The following is a 22,710-nucleotide window of genomic DNA, read 5'->3' as shown; positions in this document are numbered from 1 at the left end:
CATCACACAGCCATTTTGAGTTGGGATTGTCTCTCCTGTTTAGTTCCAAATTAGCCAAATATCTGCCCTTAGCAAGTATGGCAAAGAACAACCCACGTCACCTTCAATAAACATTTATCATGGGCCCATGTCAGAAGTTGCCAAAGTGAAAACCAAAGCACCGGCAGGGCAACTCCCTCCTCGTTCAGATCACAACCATCATCACCACAGTTGACCATCTTATTGAATATATCCAAGGTCCAGGCGCCACGGCAAACCCTTTCCACATCCCATCCCGCATAACAAGTACGTTTTCGTTTAAGTGAACTTGAATCTTTTGACTTCCACTGCATGCTTTTCTGGGGAAGCCAAACTTAAATCATCAGAGATCCAATGCAACTTGGAGAAAGAACTGCCGAACCCTCACATTTTCAGATCTGGGAACTGGGACTCTGAAAGGTGAAGAGCCTTGCCCAAGGTCGGGCACGTGGCGGTTCAGCTACGGCTGGAAGAGGCCTTTTGGATTCAGCTCCAGAGCTCTGGACACGGCGTTGCACAGCCAATCACATCTCCTTTACTCAAGGTACGTAAGTGAAAAAGCATCACGTCTCTTTTTAAACGCACTTGTTTAACGGAAACCAGTTATTGCTAGGTAGAGAGCAGTTATTGCTGCTCACGACTTATCATCTATGATATGCTGTTCCGTAAGTCGTGCCCTGGAAGTCACACTTTCTCTGCATCCTCTTCCTGGCGTATCCCGCGGTTACGCAGGTGGCTTCGCAGCGCTCCGGGGCCTTTTGTGACTGGGTGACCAGGCGGAGCCGGGCGGGCCGCAGGCGGTTCGCGACAGCCAATCAGGGCTCAGAGCCCTGGAGTGGCACCAATCAGAGGTTAACGGAGCGTGAGCCAGGGCCAATCGGGGGCTCGAGCCCGAGAACAGGGCGAGCGGCGGACCGCGGTCAATCAGAGCGGAGGACGAGGCCCAATCGGCAGCCTTCAGACGTGGGTCGCGGGCGGGCGGGGGGGCGCCCGGGGGCGGGGCCTGTCCGCGCGGCCGCAAGGTGGGCTCCGCGAAGAGCGAGCGGGGTAAGGAGCGCGGACCGCCCGGGCCGGGGTGGGGCTGGGCGCGCGGCGGGGGCGTGGGGTCACGGGATGCGGCCGGAGCGACCCTCGGAGCTGCGTGATGCTGCGGGGAGAGGCGAGGGGCCGGGTCCCGGGCTAGGGAGGTGGCCACTCCGGCCGGAGGGGTCGAGGGAGGAGGAGACCCTGTTGCCATGGCGACGCAGGTGCGCGGACGGGCGACCCTTCTCAGCCTCGGACCGTGCAGCCATGGACACCCGGGCTCCAAGCGGCCTCCATCCTCCCCGCGACCCGAGCAAAAATAACCCGCTTTGGCCAGCAGCCTCTGCGCCCCCACAGCCTGGCTCCCCGCCGCCCCCTCCCTCCCGCTGGCCTGTCGCGGGCAGAGGGATTAAGCTCGCCCTGCGGCTCTTGGTTAACAGCAGGCCTTTGCAGTTTGACCACCTGGACCAGTTCGCCGAGTGGACACAGCTGGGGTTCAGCGCGGCCGCCTCGTTCCGGGGACTGGCATTAGAGATGCCGCCGCCTGAGGGACATGGGGGATCCCCCAGAGGGATTTTTTTTTTTTTAAGGCATCTAATATAGAGCCTTGTGCTTAACAAGGACTTAAGAGAATGGGGTCTGACCGAGTAAATAAAGACCACAAGGACAGCTCCATTCCGTGGATCAGCGCTGTCCAGTAGAAATAGGCAGCGACCCATATACTATGTAATTTTACATGTTCTACTAACCACATTAGAATGTTATAGCTTGTATTTATCCAGGATATCCAAAATATCAATATTAAATAAATTTATAAGTTAATATTAGTAATTGATTTTATTAATTGATATTAAATTGTTGGTAAACTGTCTTAAATTTTAAAATTTTTCTTTTGTATTGGATACAGATAATTAACAATGTTGTAACAGTTTCAGGTGAACAGGGAAGGGTCTCAGCCATACATATACATGTTTCCATTCTCCCCCAAACTCCCCTCCCAACTGGGCTGCCACATAACGTTGAGCAGAGTTCTGTATACTACATAGTAGGTCTTTGTTGGTTATCCATTTTAAATATAGCAGTGTGTACAATGTCCACCCCAAACTCCCTGTCCTTCCCCCAACCTGTTCCCACCAACAACCAACCCTAAGTTTATTGTCTAAGTCGGTGAGTCAGTCTTTAAACACAATGCTTTTCCATATAAAGTCTTCAAAATCTGGTGTGTGTCTTCTATTAACATCTCAGTTTGGACCAGCCACATTTCAGATGCTCAATGGCCCCATTTGGCCAATGGCTACCAAATGAGATAATGCAAACATAGCCATTTCTTATATGTGAGTTGTTGCCACATATAGGGAACACCTCCGTGTTCTTTGAAGCCTTCTTGTGTGCAAGGAGATGGTGCTGTGCAAGGAGGCAGCAGAAACATGAGTCAAGGTCTCTTTTTCTCCAGGAGCTCCCAGTCCACTTGAGAAAGTAGACACTCAAAAATTAAGTCGAATTTTAAATGAATATGATTCAGGCAGTATTAAAGATAACTATACAGTGTATAATTAACTGACAAATGAGATGGCTGTTAATTGGGGATCCTAGGGAGGGACACTTCTGGCTCCTGCAGTGGTGGAAGATTGAGTCAAGTCTTAAAAGATGGGTAGGAAAGCTGGGGCTGCTGGATGGATGTGGAGGGGGCTTTGGTTAACTGCAATTGACCATAGCTTCTCTTATTTTTCTAGGGCTGAGCATTTGCAGAGGCTTTCAGACTGAAAAAGACTCTCTTCACTCACTGACTGTCTCCACCATGATTCACAGTCTTTTCTTGATCAACTCCTCTGGGGATATTTTCCTGGAGAAACACTGGAAGAGTGTGGTTAGCCGTTCCGTTTGTGATTACTTTTTCGAGGCACAAGAGCGAGCGACGGAGGCCGAAAATGTCCCTCCGGTTATCCCCACCCCGCACCACTATCTCTTAAGTGTTTACCGTCACAAGATCTTTTTTGTGGCTGTGATCCAGACGGAGGTGCCACCTCTGTTTGTCATCGAGTTCCTCCACCGGGTTGTGGACACGTTTCAGGTGCGTGAATGTGCGGAGGTTCATTCGTGGACCTTATGAAGTGTCTTTGTAGCTTTGTTTCCATTGTTTTCAGCCTCAGCTAAGGAACTAAAAGGGCTTCCTTGATAGCTCAGTTGGTAAAGAATCTGCCTGCAACACAGGAGACCCCAGTTCGATTCCTGGGTCGGGAAGATCCCCTGGAGAAGGGATAGGCTACCCACTCCGGTATTCTTGGGCTTCCCTTGTGGTTCAGCTGGTATAGAATCTGCCTGCAATGCAGGAGACCTGGGTTCAATCCCTGGGTTGGGAAGATCCCCTGGAGATGGGAGAGGCTCCCCACTCCAGTATTCTGGCCTGGAGAATTCCATGGACTGTATAGTCCATGGGGTTGCAGAGAGTCACACATGACTGAGCAACATTCACTTTAAGGAACTAAAAAAGAAATCACAACTCTGACATTGCTCACATCTGATAAGATTCTTGTTTCTGTTTATTGAATGGGTTGTATCTTGAATGACAGACTATACAGTTTTGAACCTGTGGCCTAAGAAAGCCACTCTACTTAGTATGACTGTATGAAGTCATTTCAGTTCTAGAGACTGGAATTGTCCTATGTTTTGTTCACAAAGCTAAGGAGTTTCAGTTTTTTTAAAGGCTTTTGTCAGGTAGGTTTATTTCTCTCCCTTGGTTCTTGTCTTATCATAACAAAGATTTGGAATGGCGGGTTGATTATAGCTCAAGCAGGCAGGATTTCTCAGCTCTTGTCTTGTCATAGCAAGGATTCGAAACAACAGACTAGTTTCAGCTCAGTGACAGCTCAAGAAGACAGAACTTTTATTAAACCGACAGCAGAGATAGTATACGCTTGAGATGTGGGAACAGACCAACCCCAAAAGAGAGGCTCAATTTTTTTATTTTTATGGCAGACTTGATGTTAACCATTGTTAACAGCATTGCTTTGAGTTGCATCAAAAACTGATGCGTGTGGAAAGATATATTTTTTTAAACTAGAAGAAACTAAATAATGTTTGTTTCATTCTCCCTGGCAGGCTAATTTGGGAATCCACCCTTCAGCTTGAGCTTGTGCTCATCCACAGCATATGAGTACCAGAGATGGGCCTTGTTGCAAGCTTAGCACTTCTGTAAAATTTAAGGGATACATTTTCCAAGATGCAGTTTTCACTTGGAGTTTTTCCTTCAGGAATAGATTTGGAGATCTTGGGGGCACAGGGGGCTGGTTGTGCCAGGATGTCAGCACCTGTTACGGGACAGGATTTCAGGCAGCCTAGACTCTGGATTCCGGAGAAGGCAATGGCAACCCACTCCAGTACTCTTGCCTGGAAAATCCCATGGACGGAGGAGCCTGGTGGGCTGCAGTCATGGGGTCGCTGAGTCGGACACGACTGAGCAACTTTCACTTTCAGTTTTCACTTTCATGCACTGGAGAAGGAAATGGCAACCCACTCCAGTGTTCTTGCTTGGAGAATCCCAGGGACGGGGGAGCCTGGTGGGCTGCCGTCTATGGGGTCGCATAGAGTCGGACACGACTGAATCGACTTAGCAGCAGTGGCAGCAGACTCTGGATTCAGACAGCGGCATCCTCTCCCTAAAAGATTGCTCCACCTCTCGTGGTTGTGGTTATTTGCATAACTCAACGATACATGAGAATCAAGGGTCCTCTGGTTTAACTTCTGTGTCATGTGAAGTCCGGAATTAGTCACATGAATACAGACATTGTGGGATTGGAGAGGAGAAGGAGGACCCAGACCTTCTGATAAACATTAAAAAGCAAGTCAAAAAGAGTCCTTTTATTTGCTCTTATAAATATATGTCACATGTTTGGAACAGCTTTCATCTCCAAAGAATGAGCATATATTTAAGTTTTTCCCCCACAGTCTTTCTGGTAGTACTCTTCTGGGATTCCAGTGGCATATCAGCTCCTTCTCACGGTGAGAACCTGAGAATTATAAACTCCGATACATGGAAGAAGCAGAAGAACCCAGCAGTTATGATCTTCAGCTGCTCAAGCCTGGTCCTTGTTAGGATTTCCACACGGGATATTTCACCCCATTAACCGTCGCTCCGTATCTCCATAGTGATGTTATGTAACTTATTACAAGATAGGAAGTGAAGAAAGTTGTTTAATCTACTTGGAACCACAGAGGAATCGGGGTAAACAGTGAAGTGGCTGCTTTAGAAGGCTGGGACTTCACAGCTTGCCAGTTTGGAAGAATTTGTTAGAAGTCTTTAAATGGACGAATCCTGATTTGAATGTCTTATGTGATGTGTGTTCTCTGGCTTCTGTTCTTTCTCTGGCGCTGGGCTGTGACGGAGGAGCCCCCGCTGTGGAAGTGCACACGCGTTGCTGTAGCACTGTCCCCTTCCAGCTGCTGATTGATGAAATCACATTCTCCCTGATTTAGAAAATCAAGGGAGGTGTTTTTAAAAATTTATTTTATTGATGTATAGTTGATTTGCAGTGTCATGTTAATTTCTGCTGTATAGCAAAGTGATTCAGTTATTTATATATATATATATATATATATATATGTATGTATGTATATGCACATTTTCATAGTTTTCCACTATGGTTTATCACAGAATATTGACTATATTAATAGTTCCCTGGGCTACAGTAGGGCCGTGTTGTTTATCCATTCTCCATATAGTAGTTTGTATCTGCTGATCCCAACCTCACAATCCATCTGTCTCGCACTTCACCTCCCCTTTGGCAACCACAAGTCTGTTCTCTACGTCTGTGACTCTGTTTCTTCTTTGTAGATAAGTTCCTTTGTGTTGTATTTTAGATTCCACATATAAGTGATGGTTTAGTCACTAAGTTGTGTCCGACTCTTGCGACCTCATGGACTGTAATCTACCAGGCTCCTCTCTCCATGGGAATCTCCAGGCAAGAATACTGGAGCGGGTTGCCATTTCCTTCTCCAATAGAAGTGATATCATACGATATTTGTCTTTCACTGTCTGACTTATTTCACTTAGTATGATAAGGTCTGGGTCTGTCCATGTGGCTGCAGATGGCCTTATTCTGTTCTTTTGTATGCCTGAGTGGTATTCCATTGTATAGATGTACCACATATTTATCCGGTCACCTGCTGATGGACACTTAGGTTGCTTCCATGTATCGACCATTGTGGATAGTGCTGCTATAAACATAGGGGTGCGGGTATCTTTTTGAATTACAGTTCTGTTTGGGTATATGCCCAGGAATGGGATTGCTGGATCATATGGTAGTTCTATTTTTCCTTTTAAGGAACCTCCATACTGTTCTCTGTAGTGGCTATACCAATTTTGCATTCTCACTGACACTGTAGGAGGATTCCCTTTTCTCAAGTGAGGAGTTTTATTTTTCAAAATGAAATCACTCATGAGAAGGAAATGTGTAGCTTTTTTTCCCCCTCCAATCTTCATTTTTTAAAGAAAAAATCTTTTTGTTTTAGAAACACGTTCCTGACTCCTAAGTGCTCTTGGATATTGGAATATGTCTGAGAGTTGACATCATTCTGATATAATTTAGGTCACCTCTGGAGTCTGTGTTCAGTTTTGGATGTCATCATTTGAGGAGACTATTAGAAAATTAGGAAAAATCCAAAGAAATGACAAGAAAGTTAAACAATCTAGAGGCCTTACCATAGCATGAACAGTAGCAGGACCAAACAGGGAGTTTGGCCCTGAGAAGAAGAATTGAAGGCAAATGTTGTCCTGGCCATCTGATCACTGTGGGGCTGTTACGTAACCTTGTTGTGTAAGGCATATCTAGGAAGCAGGTTTCAGTTTAGCCAAAGAAAGGACTTTCTAAGGATCAGCACTGCCCATGAATAGAATGGGCTTTGTCAAAAGGGGTGCATTTCCCATCAGTGGATGAATTCTTAGAGGACTGTCTGACCATCTGAGTGGCCCAGCAGCAGAAGCATGGACATTGTCAAGAAGGGCACGCCAGGTGCCTACAGGCCTTGCTCTGCATCATTTCATCATGGTGCCTCACAGTTTACATGGCGCTTTATAGTTTACAAAGCACTTTCATACATGTTCTCATTTAATCCGTCATGCTTAGTTTTTACAACCCTGTGCATCCATGCATGGTATTATCCAGATTATACTATTAGAGAAATCGAGACCTAATTAGTTAGCGTGAATTAATCTAGTAGGTGACAATTAAGATTATTACCCAGGCCTTCTGATTTGGAATTCAGTGCTTTCCCCCCAACCCACATTATTTAGTGTCTAAGTTTAGCCTTTCTTAATAAAGGGACAAAGTGTTACTAGAATCCTAGCATCTTAGAAAAAGGATGATCCAAAGAGAAATTTTCTGGTGTGCTAGCTCACACCCCTCATTTCATTTCTCTCTCAGTTCTTTTTTGCTCCATGAATGTTGAGGAATAGCAGAACAGTAAGAGTTAAAAATTTGGGGGTCCAATATATATTGTATCAGATATTATCATTTCACATAGTTCATTCAAATTCATGTTCAAAACCACATACTAGTCTAGACTCAGTTTTGTATTCTTCATATTAGTTGAAGAAACTAACCCAAAGGGATTAAATGACTCACTTTAGTATATGAAAGAAGTTATTAATGATACTTGCGTTATAATCCAGTCTAGTTTTCTTTCCACCAAACTGGGCTGCCTAAGAGAAACAGGGTTATGCTTCATCCCCTTATTTTAGAAGAAGGTCCCAGAAACGCTGCGTAAACACACGTGGACATTACTCGATAATCTCTGGGCGCGTTCCTTCACCCATCGCAGTCTCTGAGTGATAAATGTATATGTGTATTGTGTTTTCATCAGGATTATTTTGGAGTCTGTTCAGAGCCAGTGATAAAAGACAATGTGGTCGTGGTTTACGAGGTGCTGGAAGAGATGCTGGACAATGGGTTCCCACTGGCTACCGAGTCGAACATCCTCAAAGAACTGATAAAGCCGCCCACCATCCTTCGAACCGTTGTCAACACCATCACAGGTACGGGAGGGGCCCCGTGGGAGGCGGCCGCCATCCTGCGTGTGGCTTAGTCCTCTGGTGCGCCTTGTTTCGAGTGCTTGTTTTTGGGGATCTCAAATGTCCAGGTGCTTTCATTTCGTTCTTTGTAGTCTTTGGTATAACCTGAAATAAAACTTTTGTGTGTGTAGAAAATATTCTGATTTCAATGACAGAATAAACTGTTCTCCTTTTACAAGGAATTTTCCCTGGACTTCCCTTATGGTCCAGTGGTTTTAAATGTGCCTTGCACTGCAAGGGACACCGGTTAGACCCCTGGTCTGGGAAGATTCCACGCGCCACAGAACAACTAAGACCCTGCACCAGAACTGCTGCGCCTGCGTGCCTAGAGCCTGCGTGGCCTAGAGCCTGTGCTCTGCAACAGAAGCCATTGCAGCGAGAAGCCCACGCACAGCAAGGAAGGCCCAGCACAGCCGAAAAATAAAATAACCTAATCTTTAATCATCATCAGGTTTCCTCCTGATTATAGAAGCAGCACATGATTCTTGTAGAAGGTCAGAAATACAGAAAAGCACAGAGAACGTGAAATAAGCTCATAATCACTTTTAACATACAGTGTATATATGTATTTTTATCTTCTTTGGTGAGATGGATAATGTATGGACAGGTGGAATTTTTTAAAACGAGTTAGAATACGGTTTTTACCCATGAAATTTTTATGTCAATATGTGGATTACCATCCCTACTGAAACCCAATGCATTATTTAAGCTGCAAGCTATTGGGGAATTTGAGAGACTGAGTTCAGGTTACTTTCAAAACCAAAATAATATGCTATCTGTTTCTCAGGTGACTTTTTTACCTGTAATCTGCCTGAGGAGGCACACCACCTGGGGACAAGTGTTTTAAGTGGACTAGGTTACCAAGATAGGATTTGGGAAAACTATAATCTTTATTTTGGAAAACTTCTTCAAGTAAGCATGTAAATAGTGGATGCATAGGAACTTTTAGGGACGTGTTCTCTGGTTATAAGGTGATTGGTTTCATCTAATTACAATATTCATTGTCTTAGGAAGCACCAACGTGGGCGACCAGCTGCCCACTGGGCAGCTGTCCGTGGTACCTTGGCGACGAACGGGGGTGAAATACACCAACAATGAGGCCTATTTTGATGTGATTGAAGAGATTGATGCCATCATTGACAAATCAGGTGGGTGCTTGCAGCCTATTTACAGAACTGTGAAAATAGAGGCCCCCTTCTGACAGTGCTCGCTAGTTATCAGAATTGTCCCCCATTTAAGGCCATTCATTTAACTTAGAGTCTACTTTGTGTCAAGCATTGTGTATTAGGACTGGACTGAAATGTCAGGATGTAGATGATGTGATCGTACATGTAGGAACTCTAAAGACTCCAGCCTGACACTGTGAGAACTAATAAATGTCATACAGTTGCAGGATACAAAATCAGTATGTTTCTGTACACAAACTTGCACAGTGTTTTGTACACTGACCTTGTACGGTGATGTTTCTGTACACAAACAACAAACTATCCAAAAAGGGAACTGAGAAAACAATCGTATTTACAATAGCAACAAAAAGAATAAAATACTTAGGAATAAACTTAACCAAAGAAACTTACACCCTGAAAATTACAAAGCGTTGATGGAGGAAATTAAGAGCAAATAAATGGGAAGATGCTATATTTTCATGGATTGGGAGAATCGGTGTTGTTAAAATGTTTGAAATATCCAAAGACATCCCCATCAGAATCCCAAATGCTATCCGCATTAGTCTCTCAATGGTATTCTTTATAGAAAGAGGAAAAACAAAACTCGTATGGAACCACAAAAACCTCAAATCGCCAAAGCCGTCTTGAGCAAGAACAAAGCTGGAGACTTCACAATTCTAGATTTCAAAATATATTATAAAATTATGGTAATGAAAACTGTAAGGTGGACTTCCCTAGTGGTCCAGCAGTTAAGAATCCACCTGCCAATGCAGGGGACATGGGTTCAATCCTTAGTCCCGGAAGGTCCCACTTGCTGAGGGGCAGCTAAGCCCTCAAGCCACAACTACTGAGCCCCTGTGCCACAAGTACTGAAGCCTGCACGCCTGGAGCCTGCGCTCCACAACAAGCGAAGCCGCTGTGATGAGAAGCCCATGCCCCGTAACTGGAGAGTAGCCCCCGCTCGCCGCAACTAGAGAAAGCCTGAATGCAGCAGTGAAGACCCAGTGCAGCCAAAACTAACAAATATTTAAAAAAACAACTGTATGGTAAGGTCATAAAAATAGACATGTACACCAGTGAAGCAGAATAGAAGGCCCAGCAATAAATCTGTCAACTGGTCTTCAACAAGCGTGCCAAGAACATGCGATGGGGAAAGGCTAGTCTCTGCAGCGGGTGGTGTTGGGAAAACTGGATGTTCACATGTAGAAGAATAAAATCACCCTTAATCTCACAGCACACACAAAATCCAACTCATAACGTTTTAAGGACCTAAATGTGAGACCTGGAACCCTAAACCTACTAGTAGAAAACAGGAACAGAGCTTCTTGACACTGGTCTGGGCAGTGGTTTTTTTTTTTTTTTTTTTTCAAGATATGATACCAAAGCAAAGGCTTCAAAAGGAAAAATAGACCAATAGGATTGTATCAAAATAAAAGCCTCCATACAAGAAAGGAACCAGACAGAGGAAAAAGACAGCCTGCAAAGGAGAGGAAATGTATGCAAACCATATATCTGATAAGAGGTTAATATCCAAAATATGTGAGAAACTTATACAATTCAATAGCAAAAAAAACAGCCAGATAATCTGACTAAAAAAGTGGGCATAGGATCTGAAAACGGCACTAGTGGTCAAGAGCCTGCCTGCCAATGCAGGAGAGACTTAGGAGGCCCAGCCCCTGGGTCAGGAAGCTCCCCTGGAGAAGAAAATGGCAGCCCACTCCAGTGTTCTTGCCTGCAGAATCCCCATGGACAGAGGAGCCTGGCGGGCCACAGTCCATGGGGTCATAAAGAGTTGCAGACAACTGAAGTGACCTAGTACACAAAGGATCCGAAGAGACATACTTCAGAAAAGCCATATAAATGGCCAGCAGGTAAATGAAAAGGTGCTCAGTGTCATTGGGGAAAAGCAAGTCAGAACCACAGTGAGGTATCACTCGCACCTCATATCAAAAAGACAAAAGACATAGCAAGTGTCAGCAATGGTGTGGAGAAAGGGGAACCCTATGCACTTGCTGGGGGAAATATAAGTTGATGCAGCTGCTGTGGAAGCAGTATGGAGGTGCCTCAAGAAACTGAAACTCCCTAATGATCCAGCAGTCCCACTCCTGGGTCTAGATCCAAAGGAAATGGAGTTAAGCATCTCGAAGAGGCGTCCGCACCCCTGTGTTCACAGCAGCATTGTTGGCATCAGCCAAGGCATGGGGACAAACCAAGTGTCTGTTGATGGCTGATGGATAAAGAAGACGTGCGGCAGACACCCTCACACACAGGAACGTTTCTTGGCCGTATGAAGAAGTAAATCCTGCCATCTGTGAAAACACAGGTGAACCTGGGGGACGTGATGCTGGGTGAAGGAAGCTGGACGCCGAAGGACAAACATGGCCTGATCGCACATAGAAAAACCTGATGTGGACCAGTGCCGGGCTCCCCTTATATGTGGAATCTGCAGCAGAAAGGTCCGCAGAAGCAGAGTAGAAGGTGGTTGCCAGGAGTGGGGAGGACGGGAATGGGGAGAGGTTGGTGCAAGGCGCCAAGCTTCAGTTCTGCACGATGAAGAAGTTCTGGAGATTCACCACACAGCACGGGGACTACCACAGTCTACTTTCTTTTCCATGTTATTGAGTGTAATTGACAAACTTGTAAGGTATTCGGAATGTTCATTACGGTGATTTGATCTACATGTACGTTGTGAAAGGATTCCCCCACCCCAGCTGGTTAAATTGTCACATCTGTCACCTCACAAGTATATTGTCTACTTGAAATTTACTAAAAGGGAAAGTTTTAAGGACTCTCACCACAAAAACCCAACTAACTGTGTGAGGTGATGGACGTGTTGGTCAGCTTCATCATGGTGATCACTTCACAGGGTGTGTGTGTATTAACACACAGTTTTTATTTGTTGACTATACCTCAACAACGCTGAAGAAAAGCCTTGGGAAAACATGATGTAGAGCTGTGCTGGGCTCACATTTTCAATGGTTTTTATCCTCTCAAGTGAAAAAGTAACAAACTGATCTCTTGTTGATGAGATGTCCTTTAGGAAGTATTTGACTCTCAGTTGTCGGGGCAGAACTGAAGCTTAATCACTAAAATTCAGAGAGTCATCGTCTTTTCTATCCATTCAGAGAGGTTAACACGACTACAAGTCCTTAGAGTGAGGAAATTTATAGAAAGTTTTCTTCACATGAGCGAACTCATTTATCCAGCAAGTGCTTACGGAGAATCCATGGTGCTGTAGCTGAGCAGCAGGCGGTGGGCTTGTGATGGTGACGAAGACGGGGCCTGTGGCTGCAGGAAGCTTCCTGAAAGTCTAGTGAGGGGGCGAGAAAGGGGAAAAGAGAGGTCCCCTCCCACCCAGACCTAAGTGTAAAGCTCAGGCATGCTTCATCAATAGAATGAGTAGGAGTTAGTACAGGCTGCACAGATCTGGGAGCACTGCGGGTGCAAACACTCTTAAGAAGAGTGAAACATTGTTGGGAAATTATACAGCTCAGGATGACTGGACTGAGACGCATAAAGAAAGAAAAGTAACTGATGAGGCTTTAAAACCAAGTAGGCACAGCAGCTTTTCGTATTATCCCCAAACTGGAAAGGTCTCAAATGTCCATCAGCAATAGAAAAGATGAACAAGTTTCAGTGTGATCATACCAGGAGAAGGACAAGAGCAAGAAAACCAGAAAATAGGAGGGGTTAGGAGAAAGGAACATTTGAAAGAAAGAAGTGGTCACAGGGGCTGCAGGAGAGAGAGCCTGTGAACCAAAGACCAACGTGTCCGCTCCATTTGGCATCAGAGCTCCTTGGGGGCCTGTGAAGTGAATATACCGTCCATGGAATTCGCCAGGCCAGAATACCAGAGTGGGTTGCCTTTCCCTTCTGCAGGGGATCTTCTCAACCCAGGGATCGAACCCAGACCTCCCGCATTGCAGGCGGATTCCTTACCAGCCGAGCCACAAGGGAAGTCCTTGGTGCCTGCAGGGAGAGCAGTCCCTGATGTGAATTCAGTGTTCCGAACCGTTGGTCAAGATAGCGATGTTGTGTGTGATTCTGGCACTAGATTGAGAGCTCCTCCAGGCTAACAGTCTCACCAGTCTTTATCCCCGCTGCTTCATCAGAGTGTCTTGTGCTTGCTGTGCAGTTGATAAAGGTTTGCGAGGACAGGTGGATTGGGTAGATGATTTGGATGGATGGATGGATGGACAGAAGGAAGGAAGGAAGAACAGGGGAGGGGAGGAGGAAGGAAGGAAGGAAATGGGATGGGAGGGGAAGAGAACGCTAAGGAGGGAGGAAGGAGTCAAGTTCGTTGGGAAGGACAGAAAGGGTCTCACCTTCTTCCTGTCTCATCCCATCTCAGGGTCCACCATCACTGCCGAGATCCAGGGGGTGATCGACGCCTGCGTCAAGCTGACCGGAATGCCCGACCTGACACTTTCCTTCATGGTAAAATCCTGGGCCAGAGATCTAATCCTTGGGACATTAGATGCTTCTGGAAAGACAGAGCGGCAGGAGGGGATGGAACTGGAAGGGATGGTCAGGGCCAGCCACAAAGCTCACAGGCGGCCTCGAATGTTCCCGAGTAACAGCGGAATGTGTGCATGTGTTTTCGTGAAAGCAGCACCTAAGTTACTTTCCTGAAAGACGCGTGGTTCTAATTCCCACCTGTGGCTGTTGCTTGATGTCGCCCAGAACCCCAGGCTGCTGGATGATGTCAGCTTCCACCCCTGCGTCCGCTTCAAGCGCTGGGAGTCCGAGCGCATCCTCTCCTTCATCCCCCCAGACGGCAACTTCCGCCTGCTGTCCTACCACGTCAGCGCGCAGAAGTAAGCAGCTCACGAACCTGAGGGCAGAGTGCGTGCGTGCGTGCGTGCGTGTGTGCGCGTGTGTGTGTGTTTGGAAACAGTATCCGCAGCGATGAAGAACTCAGGCTCTGGAGTTACCTAGTAACTAATCAGGTAACCGCGGGTGAGTTGTTTCTCCTTTCCCGTGCCTGTTTTCTATATCTAGGAAAGCTGAAGTAGTGAAAGTAACATGTAATGAAGTAAGGGGCTTCCCTGGTGGCTCAGTGGACAAGAATCTACCTGCCAATGCAGGAGACGCGGGTTCAATCCATGGGTCCAGAAGACCCCCCTGGAGAAGGAAATGGCCACCCACTCCAGCATTCTTGCCTGGGAAATCCCATGGACAGAGCAGCCTGGCAGGCTACAGCCCACGGGGTCACAAAAGAGTCGGACACGACTGAGCGACTAAACATCAACAGTAAAGTAATAAGCAACTTGAAAATAATAAAGGTGCCTTGTTATGAGGGTTAAATAAGAAACTCTAAATAGTGGCTTCCGCACAAAATAAGTGCTCATTACGTTTGCTGCTGTTAGTTTTGTTATTATTGTGTGCCTAAACATGGAATCTGAGAATACCTGTATTTCAATCACTTTCACCCCAAAAAAGCAGTGAGTGGTACTCTGAAGAACCATACGACTCAGTGACTTTGGGTCTTGAACATTCTCTTTACTATGGACTCTGAGTTCTTTTGGGGGAAGGCATAGAGTAGATATGGAGAAGGCAATGGCACCCCACTCCAGCACTCCTGCCTGGAAAATCCCATGGACAGAGGAGCCTGGAAGGCTGCAGTCCATGGGGTCTCGAAGAGTTGGACACGACTGAGTGACTTCACTTTCACTTTTCACTTTAATGCATTGGAGAATGGCAACCCACTCCAGTGTTATTGCCTGGAGAATCCCAGGGACGAGGAGCCTGGTGGGCTGCCGTCTATGGGGTAGCACAGAGTCGGACACGACTGAAGTGACTTAGCAGTAGCAGCAGCATAGAGTAGATGTGTAGATTGAAGAGAGCCTTGAACCTCTCGGCCACTGAGGCCTTCCTGTGGGATTCGGAATAAATAATTTGGGGAAATATCTGAGTGCTTGAGAGCAGAAGCTCTGGAATCAGACTGCCCGTACTTAAGCCCCACCTGCAGTACTGATGATACATGACCTTGGCAAGTTATTGAATGGTTAAGTATAAGGACATCAGTATTAATGACATCAGGACAGAAGCAATGCCTGCCTCATACTTATGGGGAGGATTAAATGAGTAATCGAGGGAAAACCTGTAGGGTCATGCTGGCCCCAGGAAGTAGTACTCCACAGATGCCAAGGATGGTTGCAACTTTAGTATCAGCCTGCAGTTTCTCTGTCAGATCATGCCGACCCCATCCCTTAGGGGTTTTTGTAAGGATCAAAGTCAAGTTAAAAGCACTCTCACGAATTTGTAAAAGCCCCATGAGGTATGAACGTTACTCTCCCAAGTGCAAATAATTGTCGGTCACATGCAAAACGTTAAAACACGGAAATGTGATTTCTGTTTGCCATGCCTTTTCCTCAGAGTCCACCGAGTCTGCTCTTTGGTTTTGTTGATTTCATTCTAAGAGTCGTTAGAAGAGTTAGTGGACTGACTATTCAACATCTCAGATTACGGAAAGAAAACGATCAAAGACGTCTAGAGGGTTTTTCTCTGCATACTCTGTAAAACAAAGACGGAGGTGAGGGAGGGAAAGTTGCCAACGGAACAGAAAAGGGAAAAGTGGCCATTTTTCCGATACGTTGACGATGTGGGCTTTTTGTCTCCTCTCTTTTCCAGCCTGGTGGCGATTCCAGTGTACGTTAAACATAGCATCAGCTTCCGGGACAGTAGCTCACTCGGCCGCTTTGAAATAACGGTGGGGCCCAAGCAGACCATGGGGAAGACCATAGAGGGGGTGACCGTCACCAGCCAGATGCCCAGAGGCGTCCTGAACATGAGCCTCACGCCGTCTCAGGGGACACACACGTTTGACCCAGTCACCAAGGTAGGAGGATATGCACGAGGTTCGAGTTGCCCGTGTTTGAAATAGCAGGAGCTCTGCAGCACCCCTTTCTGTCTTGTGGAAAGGCGAGCTTGACGAAAGGGACGTGGTTGAGGACACCGAGATAATTCACAGTAACAAGGAGCATTCTCTTCTGGGAAACCCCCAGGAGGTCATAGGAACACAGGGAGCTCAGGCGTCTCAGGTGTAGTTTCCACCATAACTTCCTCTTTTCCTTCTCTTTGGAGATGCTATCTTGGGATGTAGGGAAAATAAATCCCCAGAAGCTCCCAAGTTTGAAGGGAACCATGAGTCTCCAGGCCGGAGCTTCCAAACCGGATGAGAACCCCACGATCAACCTGCAGTTTAAGATCCAGCAACTGGCCATTTCTGGTAAGTGACGCCCAGCTCAGGGTTGGGGGTCGGTGGGGGTCCAAGGTGGCGATGTCACAAAGCCCCCCCAGCTGCTCCCTGTCCACAGAGTTGGGTTTTGTCAGCTGATATGTGATCTTTAGTCAGATCCTTCCCAGCCCATTTCTGGAGGAAGTCTGTGACCCTCCATCAGTATTGGAGATGGAAGTGCTCATGGGCCGTTGTTGAGTCACCCTGGGGGCGCTGGTTGGACCATCCCAGGGTCTTCAGTATGGGGATGTGTCTGCATTCTCAGCTGGTGAGTAAAAAGAATTCCCCACCTTTCCCCCAATTTCAGAAGATTTCACGTGTGCTGTGATCATGTGGAACGCTTGGCTGACCTGAGTTATCAACTACAGTTTACACCCCACCACCCAGGGTGATATCAAGACTTGTTACCTCTCTGCAGGTGTCTACTACGTGCCAGGCACTAACTTAAGCTCTTTTCATCTATTTTCTTATTTAATTCTTAGAATGACCCTTTCAGGTGGATAGGAGATGACTTCAGCTTTATATGAAGTTCTTGTTTTCTTTACCAATGGACCACATCTAGTTTAAATGATTAGAATTCATTTAAACGATAAGCTCTTTTCATGTTAAAATGCTTAATAAACTTTGAAGCTCTGAATAGTATAAAATGTTCTTTTCTTAGTCCAGTGAGAATATTTAAGAAGCACTGAAGAATTAATTCATCACTTTTCATCATTAGTTTATTCATTCAGTTATACCTTTATTTGATTATGAATTTCTTAATTTTGTTGTTATGAATTCATATGTCCAACCCCATAACTTTGAGAAAAATCTGGAGTGGTCTTATTTTTTCTTACCCTCGTTTCAGCCTGCATATAACTTTCTGCCCTTTGCACCACAGGGACAGATCTCATTGGCTGGGTTTTTATTGGCGCAGGTTTTTATTTTCAGCCTATGTCCCAGGGGTGAAGAATCTGTCAGCTGTGTTCAAGTGACATAATTAAGTGTAGGTTCCCAGGTAGCGGAAGGTAAAGAATCGGCCTGCAATACAGGAGATGTAGGAGACTCGGGTTCGATCCAGGGGTTGGAAAGATCTCTTGGAGAAGGAAATGGAAACCCACTCCAGTATTCTTGCCTGGAGAATCCCATGGAGAGAGGAGCCTGGCGGGCTATGGTCCAAAGGATCCGTAGCATCCCAAAGAGTTGGACACAACTGAGCGACTGAACACACACACATTTTCCGGTTCACGGTTACAACTTTCTCCAGCCCTTGAAGCTCTTTGAGTTGACGTGAATTAACCAGTTATGCTACCTGCTTCTTAGGAATAATGCTTACCTTCCTTCCTTGCAGGCCTCAAAGTGAATCGTCTGGATATGTATGGAGAGAAGTACAAACCCTTCAAGGGCATAAAGTACATGACCAAAGCTGGGAAGTTCCAAGTTCGAACCTGAAGCGAGAATTTCGCAAAGCAGACGCTCACGAACACTTTTTCATTTCTTAACCTGTCTAGAAGTAAAACCCATCAGCCTGTCTCGTAGGTCCGTGCCCCACTCTGGACCCACCGGCTCCCGTTTTCCTTAGCCTTCAGCACCGTGGAGCGAATCCAGGGAGACAGGGTCGCCGGGGGGCCGGGGCAGGACTCACCCACCAGCATCTCCAACGCAGTTCTCAGAGCAGAGGCGTGGGTCGCAGCGGGAGGTACCTGACTGCGTGTTGAACTGTCTGTAACTTTGTAACGGGGTTATCCCAGGAAAAGACCAGCGTTTGTTACTTGTTCGGCTGTAATTTTCTTCAGCCAAGGGAAGACTTCTTTGTTTTTGTTTTTTAACCCCAGGGGGAAAAAGAACTAGAGCGGCACTTGGAAGGAAAGGAATGTTAGTAGAGGAAGGCACGGGGAAGGCATAGAGTGTGTGCACCCTCATTAAAGTGAAGAGAAAGGGGCACCCATCTCCACCCCCAGGAGGGGCTGGGAGGAACGGAGTGGAGTGAGTTTCCTTGTGAGCCCTCTGTTTGTATACAAGCATAAAGATCTGTACTTCTAGAAGCAAACTGGAAGCTTCTTAAATCGGAGCCCCCTGCTGACACAGAAGCCCCAGTGGGATGGGACTTTTCCCTCAGAGGCTGGGACGCCGCTCCCACCAGCTTGCAGAGGCTGAGGGCTGCCTGCCCGCAGCAACGGGCCGCAGTCTCTGGTGAGACGGTGCCCTGCCCGCTCCCTGGGGGGCGGTGGTCTCAAATACCTCTTTCCTTGATCCACCCCTCCCCAAACAGCTCCACTCCTTCACAGAATTGTTGCTCCCGTCAGCCCCAGGGCAGGCTGTGTGTCTCGGTCCTCGTCCATGTCCGTCAGGGGCTCCCTGGGGGCTGGAGCCTGACCCTCCGGTCGGCACGCTTTCCCGCGGTCACTCTCAGCCAGACGCTGACAGGAGCGGACAGTCCTGGGGGCAGGTCCAGTAACGACATTTCCTCAGAGTGTCTTCTGTTCTCTACCCCCCCTGTATAATCTATTTATTAGCAATATATATCGACCAGTCCATGTTTGTTTTTAAGACCCGCCCCCCCTCCCCAGATCCCTTCAGTCGTTGAATAAAACCGATGTTGTAGGAAGATGGGTCACGCTGTGCATGTGCGGCCCGGTTCAGGAAACACGGCAGCTGAAGGTGGCCTGCAGGCCTCTGCAGCGGGAAGCTCTCCATTCAGCTCAGTGTGCCCATCACCCATTCCGATATTTATAGATCAGACAGGTATTTTTAAATTATAGTTTATGATGCGATATTGTGTTCTGCTCTGTGCACGGAGAGAAATGAAGACTTTGTGCTCTCCAACCCTACAATTTTTCTCTAATGCCCTGTTTCCAAGTACTTAGGTAGTGGTTTTTATTTTTTTTTCCTATAGTTTTCTCTTCCTACTTCCTGGATTTGTTTTTTTGCTGCAGAATAATGCTGCTTTGTGGTTTTGCTCTGGGGTCTGTTGTGCTGTGTCTCATAGCCCATCACTCCAAAATTTGTCCTGGATCCAAGATCCCATTCCTGCGCCTGCCGTGGTAGGGAAACGTCTCTGCCTGTACATTCCAGAACAGCGGAACTACTACTCCTGAGCGCTCTGGAGGATTTCAGGGTTTCCTCAGTCACAGGAGACAACCCATCTTGGTCCCCGAATACCCTTAGGTTTATAAGTCTAGCTGTCTTTTTCCCTCCAGGGCAGCTCATCCTAATTTCAAGGGAAGAATTTAAGAAGTAAAGTACTGGGGCTGTGGGGCCCGCAGACCATAGCAGGGGAGCACCCCCCACCGAGCTGCAGACCCTGGGACACCCCCTCACCCCGGTGGTGTGTTAGCATAGGTGGTACCGGGTGCCCCCAGCAAGCCACTCGGTTCCACACTTGTTTAACGTGCAGAAGCATCTTCTCTGTTTAAATCTTAATAAAGTTGCGTGTTGCCAGTCCTTCATGTCCTGAGTGTCTTGTTACTAGGACCATGGGTGACGCTCTGCACACATGCCCAGCGGAAGCAGAAGAAAGAGGAATTCAGGGGATCTCACTGCATCTGCACTTTCCAACCAGCAGACCGAAGCTGTATATATGGTTTGGGTATGTCATCTTGCAGGTCGTGAGAACAAAGGTCCAGATCAATCAAATTATGTTCCCCAGGGTATAGAAGACGAAACCACTGAAGCTGCTGGTGTCTGTTCTAGCGCTTTCCCTGTCCTGGCCTCTCGTGCTTCTTAGGTGGATTAATTCGGATGTGAAGCCGGGTGCAGGGGTCCTGGTTATCCTAATTGCTGTGAAGCCTTCCCGGAGTCTCCTGGGATGTGGAAACAAGGGTCCTCTCATGGCAGGGGACGCTAAGACGAGGACTTCTCTCTGCCTTCCGACCACAAGTTTATTGCTACCCCATCCTGTCTGTTTCATTGACTCATCTCGCTGCCTTGGGTCTGGCTGTTTCCTTAGCCTCACGGTGTGACCAGCAAGGTTTATAACACTTGTACTTTCCTCTGTGGCCAGTAGGTGGTGACTCAGTGCCAACAATGACATTAATTTTTTTTTTTTAATTGTTAGAAAAAATTTTTTTGAAGGAAACTGAAACTCTTTAACTTTTGCTTCAAGACCCCAAGTTTGTGAGTCTTTGACTTTCGAGGTTAGATGTGGAACCAAAGTTTATGATCCTCTTTCGACAACCTGACCTAAGATGGGAGCTCCAGGGGAACAGTAGTTTCCATCATTTGAGTTTCTCTAGGTCTTTACCCATTAAAGTTGTTTGCATGATTATATGAGGATGTTTTTTGTTCTTTGGGTTTCTATTAACGTCTGTTTTATTAACCAGCCAGAGATAGTAAAGCAGTACTACTTATTTCCCCTACCGCCCTCCTTCCCCGGACACGTCCCAGACATTTTATCCTGACTCTCCTAACCCACACCGGGTAGTGACATGTTGTGCTCTGACTGTGTTTTAGCCTCATCCACATGCATCTGTCCTGCGGGGCTGGGGGCCCTGCCTGGAGCTCTGTCAGTGGCCTCTGCTGAGCACCTGTCTTCAAGCAGCCTGCGGTTTCCAGGGCTTCACTCAGAGGAATGTGGGGGCCTTTTAACTTTGCATTTCCATCAAAGGAGCCCTCCACTGCTTCACTTCATTTCAATAACACAACTGTCCGGAGAAAAGCTCCTTCTGCAACGGGGGAGGGGATGAAACCAGCAGAACTCCGACCAGAGCTGCAGTTACAGGGGTCTTCCTTACCACTGTCTTCCAGCCGTCTTCTCCCCAGAGGGCTAAGGTGCACATCTACCTAAGACAAAACCTGCCCCTTTCACAGGCTGAAGTCAGGAAATCTGTGACTTATTGAACGGGTCCCGGGACCGAGCATTGTCAGAGAAATCAGTGCCCCCTCCCCAGCGCTACTCCCACCGCCCACCGCTGGAATCAAGCTTCTGGGCTTTAGATTCTCTTTCTTTTGTGAGTCGAAACTATTCTTTTAAGAACTTCTAAGTTGAGCAGTTCTGACCGCCTCTCCAGAGAGAGAGGAGAGAGAACTACGACCACATTTGCGCCAAGGAACTGTCAGCACGTAACCCAACAGCAAGCCTCACGTCATCAGGTTTATTCTTAGATCCAGGGTGTCAGTGATAACAAACGGTCAGGCGGCAAGCAGGGGTGTGCGTTACATCTCAGGAGCAGAAAGAAAGTCAAGAGAAGCAGGAAGCAGCATTGCTTAAGTAACATACTTGTGTGGACTGGTCTGGGAGTGAATTCTTTAAAAAAAAACTTTATTGGAAAATGGTTGATCTACAACGTCGTGTTAGCTCCAGGTATACAGCAAAGTGAATCGGTTTTATATTTACATATATTCACTCATTTTTTTAGATTCTTTTCCCATGTAGAGTTTTGAGTAGAGTTCCCTGTACTATATGGCAGTTCTTATTCGTTATCTATTTTGCGTATAGCGGTGTGTATACGTCAGTCCCAATCTGTGTCAGCATCTTCTTGATTTATTCCTGTTTTCCCTTGGAGTCCTGTCCGGGGTGTCTTCCCACCTACTCCCCTCCCGTGAATATCTTCCCTGAACCTCGCTTGGGCCATCGGCTCCCCTAACCCCAAGTGTCTGCGGCCCCCTGCTGCCAAGAGAATTAAGTCCAAAGTTCGGTTTACCATTCAAAGTGCCATCATTAATTCTAACCTACGTTCTTCTTCATGAACTTCACTTTGGACAAAATATAACTCAATTCCTCCCCACACTCTGCTGCCTTTCTTGCCCTCCAGATCTTTAGATTTTCATGCAGTGGTAGCTCCTTGCCTCAGGAACTATAGTCAGTATCCTGTAATAAACCATCATGGAAAAGAATACGAAAAAAATGTATATATGTGTATAACCGAATCACTTTGCTGTGCAGTAGAAATTAACATGACTTTGTAAATCAACTATTCTTCAATAAAATTTTAAGAAAAATTTTAAAAAGAGTGCCTTTATCATTCCTCTCCACCAGCCCAAATCTTGCTCAATTTTTGAAAAGCCTACCCAATTTTATTTTTTCCTTAAGTTTCTCTCTTTTTTTGGTCTTAGGTACAGCACATGAGATCTTCATGGCTGCATGCAGCACATGAGATCTTCAATGGAATGTGGGATCTAGTTCCCTGGCCAGGGATTGAACCCAGGCCCCCTGCATTTGGAGCACAGAGTCTTAAACCACTGGACCACCAGGGAAGTTCTGTTCTTAAGATTCTTAA

The 22,710-nt window shown here is 46.6% G+C and overlaps 1 protein-coding gene and 1 non-coding gene across 2 annotated transcripts; one reads left to right on the top strand and one right to left on the bottom strand.

Annotated features, from left to right (window-relative positions):
- Positions 1–912: 912 nt before the first annotated feature.
- AP3M2 (adaptor related protein complex 3 subunit mu 2) lies at positions 913–19,936 on the top strand. Its single transcript, XM_025277916.3, has 9 exons — positions 913–1,065; positions 2,775–3,112; positions 7,900–8,071; positions 9,118–9,255; positions 13,625–13,710; positions 13,957–14,090; positions 15,907–16,114; positions 16,360–16,504; positions 17,844–19,936. Exons 2-9 carry the CDS (start codon positions 2,840–2,842, stop codon positions 17,942–17,944), a joined length of 1,257 nt encoding a protein of 418 aa, XP_025133701.1. The 5' UTR covers positions 913–1,065; positions 2,775–2,839; the 3' UTR covers positions 17,945–19,936.
- A 2,677-nt stretch (positions 19,937–22,613) lies between these two features.
- Positions 22,614–22,687, bottom strand: TRNAW-CCA. Its single transcript has one exon. It is a non-coding gene; the product is annotated as a tRNA-Trp (tRNA).
- Between the last annotated feature and the right edge of the window lie 23 nt (positions 22,688–22,710).

This window comes from Bubalus bubalis, chromosome 1, assembly GCF_019923935.1.
Source record: "Bubalus bubalis isolate 160015118507 breed Murrah chromosome 1, NDDB_SH_1, whole genome shotgun sequence".
In the NCBI taxonomy this organism is placed as follows: domain Eukaryota; kingdom Metazoa; phylum Chordata; class Mammalia; order Artiodactyla; family Bovidae; genus Bubalus; species Bubalus bubalis.
The sequence above is the reverse complement of the archived record's forward strand: the minus strand, read 5'-3'. Positions and strand labels throughout refer to the sequence as shown.

What these genes read in the sequence shown, in the direction of transcription:
- AP3M2 (XM_025277916.3), top strand. Translation starts at nt 2,840, where the DNA reads ATGATTCACAGTCTTTTCTTGATCAACTCCTCTGGGGATATTTTCCTG. An exon ending in TGCCATCATTGACAAATCAG is followed by an intron (nt 9,256 to 13,624) that starts GTGGGTGCTTGC and finishes ATCCCATCTCAG; the next exon opens with GGTCCACCATCACTGCCGAG. An exon ending in ACCTGACACTTTCCTTCATG is followed by an intron (nt 13,711 to 13,956) that starts GTAAAATCCTGG and finishes GATGTCGCCCAG; the next exon opens with AACCCCAGGCTGCTGGATGA.